The sequence below is a fragment of the Mixophyes fleayi genome, chromosome 9 (assembly GCF_038048845.1).
Source record: "Mixophyes fleayi isolate aMixFle1 chromosome 9, aMixFle1.hap1, whole genome shotgun sequence".
NCBI classification, from domain to species: Eukaryota; Metazoa; Chordata; class Amphibia; order Anura; family Limnodynastidae; genus Mixophyes; species Mixophyes fleayi.
The window spans coordinates 127,584,038-127,601,600 of NC_134410.1; the positions used below are offsets into that span (position 1 = coordinate 127,584,038).

At 45.2% G+C, this 17,563-nt stretch overlaps 1 protein-coding gene and 1 long non-coding RNA gene across 2 annotated transcripts in view; one reads left to right on the forward strand and one right to left on the reverse strand.

The window, feature by feature from the left end:
* DAB2IP (DAB2 interacting protein) overlaps positions 1–17,563 on the forward strand; it is a 544,763-nt gene that overhangs the window by 478,859 nt on the left and 48,341 nt on the right. Inside the window, 3 exon segments of the mRNA XM_075185680.1 lie at positions 14,662–14,898; positions 17,054–17,165; positions 17,167–17,253. Coding sequence (XP_075041781.1) covers positions 14,662–14,898; positions 17,054–17,165; positions 17,167–17,253 — 436 coding nt within the window.
* LOC142101311 (uncharacterized) overlaps positions 1–17,563 on the reverse strand; it is a 202,524-nt gene that overhangs the window by 81,253 nt on the left and 103,708 nt on the right. The gene's annotated exons all lie outside the window — the stretch shown is intronic.

A 17,563-nucleotide genomic window follows, 5' to 3' on the forward strand; every position in this document is an offset into this window, starting at 1 on the left:
TGCCCTCCGTCACATTGTGCCCCCCTTCCACATCACATTATGCCCTCCGTCACATTGTGCCTCCCTTCCACATCACATTATGCCCTCCGTCACATTGTGCCTCCCTTCCACATCACATTATGCCCTCCGTCACATTGTACCCCCCTTCCACATCACATTATGCCCTCCGTCACATTGTGCCCCCCTTCCACATCACATTATGCCCTCCGTCACATTGTGCCCCCCTTCCACATCACATTATGCCCTCCGTCACATTGTACCCCCCTTCCACATCACATTATGCCCTCCGTCACATTGTGCCCCCCTTCCACATCACATTATGCCCTCCGTCACATTGTGCCCCCCTTCCACATCACATTATGCCCTCCGTCACATTGTACCCCCCTTCCACATCACATTATGCCCTCCGTCACATTGTGCCCCCCTTCCACATCACATTATGCCCACCGTCACATTGTGCCCCCTTCCACATCACATTATGCCCTCCGTCACATTGTGCCTCCCTTCCACATCACATTATGCCCACCGTCACATTGTGCCCCCTTCCACATCACATTATGCCCTCCGTCACATTGTACCCCCCTTCCACATCACATTATGCCCACCGTCACATTGTGCCCCCTTCCACATCACATTATGCCCTCCGTCACATTGTGCCTCCCTTCCACATCACATTATGCCCTCCGTCACATTGTGCCTCCCTTCCACATCACATTATGCCCACCGTCACATTGTGCCTCCCTTCCACATCACATTATGCCCTCCGTCACATTGTGCCTCCCTTCCACATCACATTATGCCCACCGTCACATTGTGCCTCCCTTCCACATCACATTATGCCCTCCGTCACATTGTGCCTCCCTTCCACATCACATTATGCCCACCGTCACATTGTGCCCCCTTCCACATCACATTATGCCCTCCGTCACATTGTGCCTCCCTTCCACATCACATTATGCCCTCCGTCACATTGTGCCCCCTTCCACATCACATTATGCCCACCGTCACATTGTGCCCCCTTCCACATCACATTATGCCCTCCGTCACATTGTGCCCCCTTCCACATCACATTATGCCCTCCGTCACATTGTGCCTCCCTTCCACATCACATTATGCCCTCCGTCACATTGTGCCTCCCTTCCACATCACATTATGCCCTCCGTCACATTGTGCCTCCCTTCCACATCACATTATGCCCACCGTCACATTGTGCCTCCCTTCCACATCACATTATGCCCTCCGTCACATTGTGCCTCCCTTCCACATCACATTATGCCCACCGTCACATTGTGCCTCCCTTCCACATCACATTATGCCCTCCGTCACATTGTGCCCCCCTTCCACATCACATTATGCCCTCCGTCACATTGTGCCCCCCTTCCACATCACACTATGCCCTCCGTCACATTGTGCCCCCCTTCCACATCACACTATGCCCTCCGTCACATTGTACCCCCCTTCCACATCACATTATGCCCTCCGTCACATTGTGCCCCCCTTCCACATCACATTATGCCCTCCGTCACATTGTGCCTCCCTTCCACATCACATTATGCCCTCCGTCACATTGTGCCTCCCTTCCACATCACATTATGCCCTCCGTCACATTGTGCCTCCCTTCCACATCACATTATGCCCTCCGTCACATTGTGCCCCCCTTCCACATCACATTATGCCCTCCGTCACATTGTGCCCCCCTTCCACATCACATTATGCCCTCCGTCACATTGTGCCCCCCTTCCACATCACATTATGCCCTCCGTCACATTGTGCCCACCTTCCACATCACATTATGCCCTCCGTCACATTGTACCCCCCTTCCACATCACATTATGCCCTCCGTCACATTGTACCCCCCTTCCACATCACATTATGCCCCCCTTCCACATCACATTATGCCCTCCGTCAAGCTTTTTCTCCTCCATCACAGTTTCCCCTTTATCACACCTTGCCATGGTGCCACCGTTCCTTTTCTTACCTTTCTATTGCCTTTTTCTTCTTCTGTTTTCTTCTCCTCCGTTTCTTCCTTGGTCAGGGCTCCTCTCTGCGCCGCTCCTCACTGATAATGTCAGTCAGTGTGAACAGAGCAGGGAGGAGAGGAGGAGCGCTGGGTGCTGCCGCCACAATAAGATACGTTTTGGTTTTGTTTTCTGGGTCGGTGAACAAGCAGGTGATGGCAGGCTGGGGGAGCGCCTCAGGCTTGGTGCCTTCCTGTCTTACATACCGCGTTTTGCCAACCCTGCCTATCGTCTGCAAAAATACCAATCTTCGGCACCAAAAGGGATTGGTTCCCTTTAGTAGATCAACCTCAAAATTCTGTCTACTAAACATTCGCTTTGCTGTCGAGAAACCAAATAGAATTTCTTAATGGTCACAGTGTGTTGTATCGGAGTAATATTAGAAGCACACAAGTGTATTTATATATAGTGTGTGTGTGTGTGTATATGTATATACAGTCAAGTCCATAAATATTGGGACATCGACACAATTCTCATATTTTGGGCTCTATACACCACCACAATAGATTTGAAATGAAACTAACAAGATGTGCTTTAACTGCAGACTTTCAGCTTTAATTTGAAAGTATTTACATCCAAATCAGGTGAATAATGTAGGAAGTACAATGGTTTCTAGATGTGCCTCTCACTTTTTAAAGGGACCAAAAGTAATGTGACAATCGACTCAAAAGCTATTTCATGGACATGTGTGGGCTATTCCTTCGTTATTTCATCATCAATTAAGCAGGTAAAAGGTCTGGAGTTGATTCTAGGTGTGTAATTTACATTTGGAATCTGTTGCTGTCGACTCTTAATATGAGATCCATAGAGCTGTCACTATCAGTGAAGCAAGCCATCATTAGGCTGAAAAATCAAAACAAACCCATCAGAGAGATAGCAAAAACATTAGGTGTGGCCAAATCAACTGTTTGGAACATTCTTAAAAAGAAAGAACGCACCGGAGAGCTCAGCAACACCAAAAGACCATGGAAAACAACTGTGGTGGATGACAGAAGAATTTCTTCCCTGGTGAAGAAAAACCCCTTCACAACAACTGGCCAAATCAAGAACACTCTCCAGGAGGTAGGTGTATATGTGTCAAAGTCAACAATCAAGAGAAGACTTCACACGAGTGAATATAGAGGGTTCACCACAAGATGTAAACCATTTGTGAGCCACAAAAACAGGAAGACCAGATTAGAGTTTGGCAAACAACATCTAAAAAAAGCCATTACAGTTCTGGAACAACATCCTATGGACAGATGAGACAAGATCAACTTGTACCAGAGTGATGGGAAGAGAAGAGTATGGATAAGGAAAGGAACTGCTCATGATCCAAAACATACCACCTCATCAGTGAAGCATGGTGGTGGTAGTGTCATGGCGTGGACATGTATGGCTGCTAATGGAACTGGTCCCCTTGTATTTATTGATGATGTGACTGCTGACAAAAGCAGCAGGATGAATTTTGATGTGTTTCGGGCAATATTATCTGCTCATATTCAGTCAAATGCTTCAGAACACATTGGACAGCGCTTCACAGTGCAGATGGACAATGAGCCGAAGCATACTGCAAAAGCAACCAAAGAGTTTTTTAAGGCTAACGAGTGGAATGTTATGCAATGGCCAAGTCACCTGACCTGAATCCGATTGAGCATTTCACTTGATGAAGACAAAACTGAAGGGAAAATGTCCCAAGAACAAGCAGGAACTGAAGACATTTGCAGTAGAGGCCTGGCAGAGCATCACCAGGGATGAAACCCAGCATCTGGTGATGTCTATGCCTTCCAGACTTCAGGCTGTAATTGACTGCAAAGCATTTCCAACAAAGTGTTAAAAAGTGAAAGTTTGATGTAGGATTGTTTAGTTTGTCCCATTACTTTTGGTCCCTTAAAAAGTGGGAGGCACATATAGAAACCATTGTACTTTCTACACTGTTCACCTGATTTGGATGTAAATACCCTCAAATTAAAGCTGAAAATCTGCAGTTAAAGCACAACTTGTTAGTTTAATTTCAAATCCATTGTGGTGGTGTATAGAGCCCAAAATATGAGAATTGATGCCAATATTTATGGACTTGACTGTATAATTAAAATATATAAATAAATATATATATATATATATATATATATATATATATATATATATATATATATATATATATATATATATTATATTGTGAGTGTGTCCCTCTTATTTCTGTTTTTTGTTACTGATCCCTATGGAGACACATTTGGTGCAAAGCTGCATAGGGGATGTAGGAGCAGGAGGGCAGGGGGCCCGTGTTATACCATCACTTGTTCCTTTTCCGTCATCAGTATTTCTTAGATACACACAGTGCATCGTGTCTCTCCATAGGGATCAATAACCGCAGCTTACATATCTCCTCCTATCAAAGACTGAACGGAGGATTTAAATAACACACATGCAGGGGCGGACTGGCCATCTGGCACTTCTGGCAAATGCCAGAAGGGCCGATGGCCAGAAGGGCCGGTCCGCATGTCCGCCGAGCAGCAGCACCCTGCGCGCTGCTCGGCGGACGGAGAGTCAGTGACTGGCGACTATGTGAGTAATCACATGGGACGGCACCACGCCACAGGCGCCGTCCCATGTGATTACTGCATAGTCGGCAGTCATTGATTCTCCGTTGGCTGACCAGCGCGCAGGGTGCTGCTGCTGCTGGATGTAACAAGGTAAGTGTCTGTGTGTGTAAGTAATAGTGTGGCAAACAGTGGGGCTGGCAAACTGGGGCAAACAAACAAACAGTGGAGGAAAAACAGTGGGGCTAACAAACAAACAGTGGGGCTAACAAACAAACAAACAGTGGGGCTAACAAACAAACAGTGGGGCTAACAAACAAACAAACAGTGGGGCTAACAAACAAACAAACAGTGGGGCTAACAAACAAACAGTGGAGGAAAAACAGTGGGGCTAACAAACAAACAGTGGGGCTAACAAACAGTGGTGCTAACAAATAAACAGTGGGGCTAACAAACAGTGGAGGAAAAACAGTGGGGCTAACAACCAGACAGTGGGGCTAACAACCAGACAGTGGGGCTAACAACCAGACAGTGGGGCTAACAACCAGTGGGGCTAACAGTGTGGCTGTGGGGCTAATTTTGTGCATGTGTGGCCCCATGTTGCTATAGTGTACGTGCGTGTTTGGCCATGTTCATATAGTGTGCGCGAGCGCAGTATTTTAATATAATATGTGAGAGAAGGGAGGATCTTAATATAGTGTGGGAGGTAGGCTATTTAATGGTGGAGTGTAGGTGGGGGCTAATTATTTAAGGTGAGGTGAAAGAACCTTTAATTTAATGCTGGGGTGGTTTAGGGCTATCAATTGAATATGGGGCTGATTTTGGGGAGAAGGGCTATTTATTGAATGTGAATATAAATTATTTATTGTCGGGATTGGTTGTGGAAAATGGCTATATTTATTACATTTTAATGCTATTTAATTTATTGCTGGGACTGTTTGGAGGGAGGGAAATATGTCTTGAGTAAATGGGTATACTGTTAATTTTATGTTGGGGCTGGTTGGAGGGAAATTGGTCTACTTAATTAATGTGAATATTATTATTGTGGGGACTGGAGGTAGGCCTAATTATAAAACGTGAGTGCTATTGTTTTAACATTGGGGCTGGTTGGAGTTTTCTAAATCTCATGTACCCATTTTTTTTTTCAAAATAGGGCATCCAATATTCCAGGTTCGAGACAAGAATGAACTGAGCTAAAGAAACCATCTGCTACAAGTGGTGAAAGTGACCAAGACAGGTAGGAGAGAGCAGGACAGTCTGCCAACTGTCCTGAATCTGGTAGGGCAGTCCTGAATTTGGATGACTGTCTCCCTTAGTCAGGATTTGGTCCGACTGCAAGGACAGTTGGGAGGTATGTCCCGCTTCACAACGTACTGCTTGCGAAGGCAACGCTGTGTGCTTCTAACAGTAGGGCCTGTGTATTTGTCTAAAATGTAATGTATTATTATAATGTATGTATCAATGCCCCATGTTGGCCACACCCACAACACAATGAGGTCACGCCGTGTTCAGCGCCACCGCTACGCGGCGGCACATATTTTCATTCCTGCTGGAACTGAGGTGGGCCTGTGTACCTTAAATGCCAGGGCTGATTTTTAGTCCCAGTCCGGCCCTGCACACATGTGCAGTAGTCGCGCTGTTGCCTGGTATGAAATTGTGACTGAGAGTTAAAACCAACATAAAGAACTATAACTGAGCTGTGTATGCGTCTCCTGAACGATAGCGCAGTGACGAAGCTGCAGCGGTTCATGGAGTCTGGTTTAGGGGTTAATGATCCCAAGGTAACCTGCATCATGCCCATGAATACTATGATATAGGATGATATGACACATCCGTCTGTACAGAGTAGGGGTCAGTGATCCTATATCGAGCTCTGTGCGCACTGTGGCAGCTTGGACTAGTCTATAAATGTCCGGTTACCTTAATCTAAATTTCTCCAATGCCGTTGACTAACCCAGCCTTAAATGTAACACAGGAAATAATCCATTCACTGAGCAGAGTATTTGTCACTATAACTAGGTAGAACAATCCTGTAATGATGTTATTTTGTGCAGTCAGACAGTAGAGTGTTCTATTCACCTCCTTGTCTACTACTTGTGTACAAGACTCGTATACTGGAGACTGAATAGCAGGCACTTGACGTTGCAGAATTTGAAACTTGTTGTTACTGAATTAAACCCTTCTTTGGGGACAGGATTTGATGGCCGGCTTGATCCCTTCCAAAACTCTGAACAACTGACTTAATACAATCTAGACAATACGTTTCCACTTAGCAGCAATCTCCTATCACTCCAGAGACACGACGCACATTACTCTGCCTTTAATCTCCCAATCAGCGGCTATTTTATGTCTACTGCTTGAAAGGCTCAATAAGCTTTCTGGAGACATAAACCTCTGCTGTACGGTTGTCAAAAGACGGGTGTCTGGGGCAAGCGAGGCGTAGCGAGATGCTTTGTTCCATCATTTTATCCTTTCACAGCGTTAATAACAAACCACAAATACACAGTTGTACGGAAACTGGAACAAATCTGTGTGTAAGAGTCTTAGTCTAGCATAACTTCATGTACATAGGTGTTATTGTAATTCACATATTAAATCATCTTTCTATTTTTATGACAATATGATTTTTAGGAGACCGCTCCTCATTGCACAACTGTGTCTATATAATACAATGTTTCTATGTCTCCTTGCGGATGTCACAGATTATATTCATCACTCACTGCTCAGGAATTTCACCACTTTTAGACTCACATAAAGGGGTAGATCAAACCTTCTAAAAAGAAAAAGTGGAGGTGTTGCCCATAGCAACCAGATTCTAAATATTGCTTATCTAATACATTCTAGAACTGCTAGAAGCTGATTGGTTGCTACACCTCCACTTTTCCTTTTTAGAATGTTTGTCTTTGTTGGGTTTGTTTTAAAGGATAACTCCCATTCATTTTTAGTTCAGCGTGATACAGCAATTAGATCCTGGACAAATTACAGGAAGCCGTTAGTGTGGTTGGATTGGATGCTCCACCGGTAAAGCTGGCATTTTATTGGTTGGCTGGGAGTCCAGTGATCTACAACTAACAAATCCAAACGTGTGCTTCTTCTACGGTACCCAAATGTTAATAAAATAGCATATTATCTTGTAGAGGGACTAGCCCTTTAAATAATTTTCAACTCAGTAAATTATAGTTTACCTTGTTGGGTTTCTTCAGGGATTTATGAATACATTTGCTAGATGTAACTGAGTGGGGCTTATTTCTTACAGACGTAAGGACGGACAGGTGGGTCAGACAGTTCTGTTCCCAGAAAAAGTCCAATATTCCTGGGCTATTTTTCTCTTCCTTCTGTGTTTTCTGCATTAGTGAATATATTTTATTTCCCAGTCACTTACAGGATGCCAAACAGCATGGATTTAATGGGGCGAGATTATGTCAAACAAATCTTATTGACTTTTTTGACTGGGTGACTAAAGTAATATATCGGGGGGACCGTAGATGTAGCTAATCTAGATTTTAATAAGGCTTTTGAACACTGTCCCACATCGCAGACTGTTAAATAAACATGAAAGGTTGGGATTGGATTTTAAGATGGTTGAATGGATAAGATCTTGGTTGCAGGACAAAAAAACAGAGAGTTATAGTACATGGAGTACATTCAGGAGGGAAAGGTTACCAGTGGAGTACCCCAGGGATCTGTACTTGGGCCAGTGCTGTTTAATATCTTTATTGGTGGCATTGCATATGGTATTGAAGGGAAAGTATGCCTGTTTACTGATGACACAAAGACATACAACAGGGTAGACACACCAGGAGGAGTAAAACAAATGATTGATGATCTAGGTAGACTAGAAGAATGGTCAAGAGAGTGGCGACTACAGTTTAATGCAAAATCATGCACTTGGGTCTCAAAAACCAAAAGGCTAAATATAGTATTAATGGTTCTATAATGTAAACTACTGAGGATGAAAGGGATCTAGGAGTCACTATTTCAGGTGACTTACAGGCAGGTAAGTAATGTAACAAAGCAATGAGGAAAGCAAGTCAGATGCTTGGCTATATAGGGAGAGGAATCAGTAGCAGAAAGAAAGAAGTAATAATACCACTGTATAGGTCATTGTACGGCCTCATCTAGATACTGTGTTCAGTTCTGGAGGCCGTATCTCCAGGAGGATATAAATACATTACAGACTGTACAAAGAAGGGTAACTAACATGGTGCATGGTCTACAGCACAAAACTTACCTGGAGAGACTAAAAGATCTTATTATGTATAGTTTAGAGCAGAGAAGGGAACAGGGGACATGAGAGAAACTTTCATATATATCCAGGGTTATAACAAGGTACAGGAGGGAAACATTCTTCAAAGGAAGAGAAGTATTAGAACACGAGGACATGTACTGACACTGGGGGGAAGAGAAGTATTAGAACACGAGGACATGTACTGACACTGGGGGAAGAGAAGTATTAGAACACGAGGACATGCACTGACACTGGGGGAAGAGAAGTATTAGGACACGAGGACATGTACTGACACTGGGGGGAAGAGAAGTATTAGAACACGAGGACATGTACTGACACTGGGGGGGAAGAGAAGTATTAGAACACGAGGACATGTACTGACACTGGGGGGAAGAGATGTATTAGAACACGAGGACATGTACTGACACTGGGGGGAAGAGATGTATTAGAACACGAGGACATGTACTGACACTGGGGGGGAAGAGAAGTATTAGAACACGAGGACATGTACTGACACTGGGGGGGAAGAGAAGTATTAGAACACGAGGACATGTACTGACACTGGGGGGGAAGAGAAGTATTAGAACACGAGGACATGTACTGACACTGGGGGGGAAGAGAAGTATTAGAACACGAGGACATGTACTGACACTGGGGGGGAAGAGAAGTATTAGAACACGAGGACATGTACTGACACTGGGGGGAAGAGATGTATTAGAACACGAGGACATGTACTGACACTGGGGGGAAGAGAAGTATTAGAACACGAGGACATGTACTGACACTGGGGGGAAGAGAAGTATTAGAACACGAGGACATGCACTGACACTGGGGGGGAAGAGAAGTATTAGAACACGAGGACATGTACTGACACTGGGGGGGAAGAGAAGTATTAGAACACGAGGACATGTACTGACACTGGGGGGGAAGAGAAGTATTAGAACACGAGGACATGTACTGACACTGGGGGGAAGAGAAGTATTAGAACACGAGGACATGTACTGACACTGGGGGGAAGAGAAGTATTAGAACACGAGGACATGCACTGACACTGGGGGGAAGAGAAGTATTAGAACACGAGGACATGTACTGACACTGGGGGGGAAGAGAAGTATTAGAACACGAGGACATGTACTGACACTGGGGGGGAAGAGAAGTATTAGAACACGAGGACATGTACTGACACTGGGGGGGAAGAGAAGTATTAGAACACGAGGACATGTACTGACACTGGGGGGAAGAGAAGTATTAGAACACGAGGACATGCACTGACACTGGGGGGATGAGAAGTATTAGAACACGAGGACATGCACTGACACTGGGGGGATGAGAAGTATTAGAACACGAGGACATGTACTGACACTGGGGGGAAGAGAAGTATTAGAACACGAGGACATGTACTGACACTGGGGGGGAAGAGAAGTATTAGAACACGAGGACATGTACTGACACTGGGGGGAAGAGAAGTATTAGAACACGAGGACATGCACTGACACTGGGGGGATGAGAAGTATTAGAACACGAGGACATGCACTGACACTGGGGGGATGAGAAGTATTAGAACACGAGGACATGTACTGACACTGGGGGGAAGAGAAGTATTAGAACACGAGGACATGTACTGACACTGGGGGGGAAGAGAAGTATTAGAACACGAGGACATGTACTGACACTGGGGGGGAAGAGAAGTATTAGAACACGAGGACATGTACTGACACTGGGGGGAAGAGAAGTATTAGAACACGAGGACATGCACTGACACTGGGGGGATGAGAAGTATTAGAACACGAGGACATGCACTGACACTGGGGGGATGAGAAGTATTAGAACACGAGGACATGTACTGACACTGGGGGGAAGAGAAGTATTAGAACACGAGGACATGTACTGACACTGGGGGGGAAGAGAAGTATTAGAACACGAGGACATGTACTGACACTGGGGGGAAGAGAAGTATTAGAACACGAGGACATGCACTGACACTGGGGGGATGAGAAGTATTAGAACACGAGGACATGCACTGACACTGGGGGGATGAGAAGTATTAGAACACGAGGACATGTACTGACACTGGGGGGAAGAGAAGTATTAGAACACGAGGACATGTACTGACACTGGGGGGAAGAGAAGTATTAGAACACGAGGACATGTACTGACACTGGGGGAAGAGAAGTATTAGGACACGAGGACATGTACTGACACTGGGGGGAAGAGAAGTATTAGAACACGAGGACATGTACTGACACTGGGGGGGAAGAGAAGTATTAGAACACGAGGACATGTACTGACACTGGGGGGAAGAGATGTATTAGAACACGAGGACATGTACTGACACTGGGGGGGAAGAGATGTATTAGAACACGAGGACATGTACTGACACTGGGGGGGAAGAGAAGTATTAGAACACGAGGACATGTACTGACACTGGGGGGGAAGAGAAGTATTAGAACACGAGGACATGTACTGACACTGGGGGGGAAGAGAAGTATTAGAACACGAGGACATGTACTGACACTGGGGGAAGAGAAGTATTAGGACACGAGGACATGTACTGACACTGGGGGGAAGAGAAGTATTAGAACACGAGGACATGTACTGACACTGGGGGGGAAGAGAAGTATTAGAACACGAGGACATGTACTGACACTGGGGGGAAGAGATGTATTAGAACACGAGGACATGTACTGACACTGGGGGGAAGAGATGTATTAGAACACGAGGACATGTACTGACACTGGGGGGGAAGAGAAGTATTAGAACACGAGGACATGTACTGACACTGGGGGGGAAGAGAAGTATTAGAACACGAGGACATGTACTGACACTGGGGGGGAAGAGAAGTATTAGAACACGAGGACATGTACTGACACTGGGGGGGAAGAGAAGTATTAGAACACGAGGACATGTACTGACACTGGGGGGGAAGAGAAGTATTAGAACACGAGGACATGTACTGACACTGGGGGGAAGAGATGTATTAGAACACGAGGACATGTACTGACACTGGGGGGAAGAGAAGTATTAGAACACGAGGACATGTACTGACACTGGGGGGAAGAGAAGTATTAGAACACGAGGACATGCACTGACACTGGGGGGGAAGAGAAGTATTAGAACACGAGGACATGTACTGACACTGGGGGGGAAGAGAAGTATTAGAACACGAGGACATGTACTGACACTGGGGGGGAAGAGAAGTATTAGAACACGAGGACATGTACTGACACTGGGGGGAAGAGAAGTATTAGAACACGAGGACATGTACTGACACTGGGGGGAAGAGAAGTATTAGAACACGAGGACATGCACTGACACTGGGGGGAAGAGAAGTATTAGAACACGAGGACATGTACTGACACTGGGGGGGAAGAGAAGTATTAGAACACGAGGACATGTACTGACACTGGGGGGGAAGAGAAGTATTAGAACACGAGGACATGTACTGACACTGGGGGGGAAGAGAAGTATTAGAACACGAGGACATGTACTGACACTGGGGGGAAGAGAAGTATTAGAACACGAGGACATGCACTGACACTGGGGGGATGAGAAGTATTAGAACACGAGGACATGCACTGACACTGGGGGGATGAGAAGTATTAGAACACGAGGACATGTACTGACACTGGGGGGAAGAGAAGTATTAGAACACGAGGACATGTACTGACACTGGGGGGGAAGAGAAGTATTAGAACACGAGGACATGTACTGACACTGGGGGGAAGAGAAGTATTAGAACACGAGGACATGCACTGACACTGGGGGGATGAGAAGTATTAGAACACGAGGACATGCACTGACACTGGGGGGATGAGAAGTATTAGAACACGAGGACATGTACTGACACTGGGGGGAAGAGAAGTATTAGAACACGAGGACATGTACTGACACTGGGGGGAAGAGAAGTATTAGAACACGAGGACATGTACTGACACTGGGGGAAGAGAAGTATTAGAACACGAGGACATGTACTGACACTGGAGGGAAGAGAAGTATTAGAACACGAGGACATGCACTGACACTGGGGGGAAGAGATGTATTAGAACACGAGGACATGTACTGACACTGGGGGGAAGAGATGTATTAGAACACGAGGACATGTACTGACACTGGAGGGAAGAGAAGTATTAGAACACGAGGACATGTACTGACACTGGGGGGAAGAGAAGTATTAGAACACGAGGACATGTACTGACACTGGGGGGAAGAGAAGTATTAGAACACGAGGACATGTACTGACACTGGGGGGAAGAGAAGTATTAGAACACGAGGACATGCACTGACACTGGGGGGAAGAGAAGTATTAGAACACGAGGACATGTACTGACACTGGGGGGAAGAGAAGTATTAGAACACGAGGACATGTACTGACACTGGGGGGAAGAGAAGTATTAGAACACGAGGACATGTACTGACACTGGGGAGAAGAGAAGTATTAGAACACGAGGACATGCACTGACACTGGGGGGAAGAGAAGTATTAGAACACGAGGACATGCACTGACACTGGGGGGAAGAGAAGTATTAGAACACGAGGACATGTACTGACACTGGGGGGAAGAGAAGTATTAGAACACGAGGACATGTACTGACACTGGGGGGAAGAGAAGTATTAGAACACGAGGACATGTACTGACACTGGGGGGATGAGAAGTATTAGAACACGAGGACATGTACTGACACTGGGGGGAAGAGAAGTATTAGAACACGAGGACATGTACTGACACTGGGGGAAGAGAAGTATTAGAACACGAGGACATGCACTGACACTGGGGGGAAGAGAAGTATTAGAACACGAGGACATGCACTGACACTGGGGGGAAGAGAAGTATTAGAACACGAGGACATGTACTGACACTGGGGGGAAGAGAAGTATTAGAACACGAGGACATGCACTGACACTGGGGGGAAGAGAAGTATTAGAACACGAGGACATGTACTGACACTGGGGGGAAGAGAAGTATTAGAACACGAGGACATGTACTGACACTGGGGGGGAAGAGAAGTATTAGAACACGAGGACATGTACTGACACTGGGGGGGAAGAGAAGTATTAGAACACGAGGACATGTACTGACACTGGGGGGGAAGAGAAGTATTAGAACACGAGGACATGCACTGACACTGGGGGGAAGAGAAGTATTAGAACACGAGGACATGTACTGACACTGGGGGGAAGAGAAGTATTAGAACACGAGGACATGCACTGACACTGGGGGGAAGAGAAGTATTAGAACACGAGGACATGTACTGACACTGGGGGAAGAGAAGTATTAGAACACGAGGACATGTACTGACACTGGGGGGAAGAGAAGTATTAGAACACGAGGACATGTACTGACACTGGAGGGAAGAGAAGTATTAGAACACGAGGACATGTACTGACACTGGGGGGAAGAGAAGTATTAGAACACGAGGACATGTACTGACACTGGGGGGGAAGAGAAGTATTAGAACACGAGGACATGCACTGACACTGGGGGGAAGAGAAGTATTAGGACACGAGGACATGTACTGACACTGGGGGAAGTAGGTTCAGAGGAAACTACATCACAGAAGGGGTAGTGGGTAAGTGGAATAGCCTCCATCAGAGGTGGTAAAGGCTAATACAGTACAGCAATTTTAACATTTTTGGGATAGACATAAGGATATCCTTACAAAGATTAAAGTACCAAATAGGGTTTGAGGTCATCATATGTTAAAAAACCTGGGCAGACTAGATGAGCCAAGCAGTTCTTATCTGCCTCAAATTCTGTGTTTCAAGGGCAGAGCAGATAAAACTACAAATGTCTGAACGTAGACCGTAGTCATTAACTTGTCGTTTCTGATATTGTTTGTTGTGAGAAGATAGCGCTGGAAAATGGTTCTCATTTTGTTTCTGATTATTTTGTTTGCAGTGTTTTCCCGCGGGAACTGAAAGAGGTGTTTGCGTCTTGGAGGCAGGAGTGTAACAGCAGAGGTCGCCCAGACATCAGCGAGAGACTGATCAGTGCTTCCTTGTTCCTGCGCTTCCTCTGTCCGGCCATCATGTCCCCTTCGTTATTCAACCTGCTCCAGGAATACCCGGACGACAGGACGGCGCGCACTTTGACCTTGATCGCCAAAGTCACGCAGAACCTAGCCAATTTTGCAAAGTGAGTGTCTCCCTCCCCCCACACCCTGAGGGGATAACGCGGCATCACCTGTTTTTCTATTCCACAGTTCTCATCAGAGTCTGGCAATTAGCGCAGAAAAATCAATGGTCTTCACTGGTATTGACTTTTAATTCCATCCTTCACTGTGTCGATTACATTTCTCTATATCAATTTAAAGAGGGTAGCACACCCACAACATACGGGAGCAGAAGTTAATTGAAAGAGCTCACAGACGGAACAGATTTCTATCCTCGTTCTAATTTTTACAGACGGAAAAATAAGAAATAAAGGCTTTAGTGCATGAATGGGCAACTGCAATGTCAGCTTCAATCAGTCCGAGGTCACATCCCCCCCACGGTTACAGTTAATGACACTTTTCACGCAGAAATTAGGACTGAATAGTCGTAGAAATATTTTATTGCAGTTAAAGGAACATTATATTAAAATGTCACTTCATGTAAAAGAAATATCTGCATTATAAAGTCTCTGAGAGTTGCTGTATTTAATTATTGTAACAAGTTGGTTATGATGTCATTTTTTTATTTGACCACTTGAGGCAGTGTTCCACCAGAGTATATGGCTTCCAACTGGTGGTAGTCATTATAGCGAAGTAGTTATTTCCAACAAGACTTACCCCGACATGGTTATCGCGTCGTCTTGGAAATAACTACTTCACACTGTCGTCCCCCACCCCTTCCAACGGATTATATGGCTTGTATTGCATTATAATTATTATTATTTATTATAGACCTAATACATCATCATCACCATTTGTTTATATAGCGCTATTAATTCCGCAGCGCTGTACAGAGAACTCACATCAGTCCCTGCCCCATTGGGGCTTACAGTCTAAATTCTCTAACACAGACACACACAGACTAGGGTGTCAATTTTGATAGCAGCCAATTAACCTACCAGTTTGTTTTTGGAGTGTGGGAGGAAACCAGAGCACCCAGAGGAAACCCAGGCAGACACGGGGGAGAACATACAAACTCCACACAGATAAGGCCATGGTGGGATTCGAGCTCATGACCCCAGTGCTGTTAGGCAGACATAGTCCATACATAGTTTAAAATGTATAAATATTTAAGAAAACCAGGCTCTTTCAGTACAATTACATTCACAATAATTCTGCCCAATGTTTTACTTTACGTTTCAAAAAATATATATTTTTCCTCAAAGTTTGATATTACAGGAGTATTTTATAAATAGGTTATTATACCACATGGGCGATATTCTAAATCACTAAACATCACTTACAGGAACAATGGATTAAAAAAAGGTGTAAAAATGTCTGTCCTTAAAATGACAGTAAGAGTATTATATTCTATAGAAGAAAGTAATAATAAGTTCTTATAAATTATATTTTCTATGTTCATCTTAAAATAATGAGCCCCCATTTTCCCCCCTCCCTCAGAGCTGGCTGCTCAAACTAATTTAAGCAAAGGAAGAGCCGGTGCTATTGGCTGATCGGTAATTTTACGCTGTGCCCAGTCCATGTGGGCACAGTGCCACCCACCCCGCTTCCTCCCTTCTCTACCCATTTACATTCATGCTGACGGGATAATACCTTGTACTTTCTTTGAAACTTGTCGTTTTGAATTCTTGTATTGACTGAGACAAAAAAAAAAAGAGAAAAAGTGCCAGCAATTGTAGAAACTGCCATCCAAAGATACGACACCTCCGGTGCCCGGAGGGTGATAGTGAAACACAGCGTATGTTATAACCAGGGCTGCCGTCTCTCACCTGAATTGTGCCCAGCAGTAAGATTGATGCAGTATATACCATCAGTCACTGAAGACTGGGAAATCTACAGAACCTGCTGCTTAAGGGACAAAAAAAAATCTGTTTTGTTATATTGCTGTGTGACTGGACAATATATAGTATGGAATATATTGCCCAATATTCTGCAGTGTGGTTTATAACCCCCTGCTGTCAGGAATTACGAGGAAGTTGCAGTGCCCCCCCCCCCCCGGACAGCGATGGAGAGGGTGGAATTCTCTGTAACATTCCGCGTCCATCTCTCCGGCATCTCAATAATAGATTAGATGTTGCAGAATTTCAGATGCATGCGTGAGAATACTCCCATCTAGCGCACAGAGGTTTTTATGTCAGAATTGCGCACATTAATTGCGTGTTTGTGGTCTCTGCGCAGGTTTGGGAGTAAAGAGGAATACATGTCATTTATGAATCAGTTCTTGGAGCACGAATGGACCAACATGCAGCGATTTCTGCTGGAGATTTCCAACCCAGAAACCATCTCCAACAACGGCCGGCTTCGAGGGCTACATCGACCTCGGCCGGGAGTTATCCATGCTGCACTCGCTGCTGTGGGAAGTCATCTCTGTGGACCAGGTACATGGAAATCGCATTTATAAATGATGTGGTACAGACCGGAGGTGGTTCTTCTAGAGTAATGGCTCAATGCGGTGACCCCCGACGCTTGGTGGGATTGCTGGATTGTGCTACAATAACCACGCCCACTCCATTTGATTTCAGTGGTAGCTGGGCGGGGTTAAGGATAAATGGTGCATTTAATCGCTACTTCCATCTATACAAATGTGCTCCATCTGTATAACTTGTACTAGTCAATTACTCCAGAAATAAATATTGTGGGTTCCCATGACAGGGCAGAGACAGATTAAGCTGTATTCTGGTAGTTTAA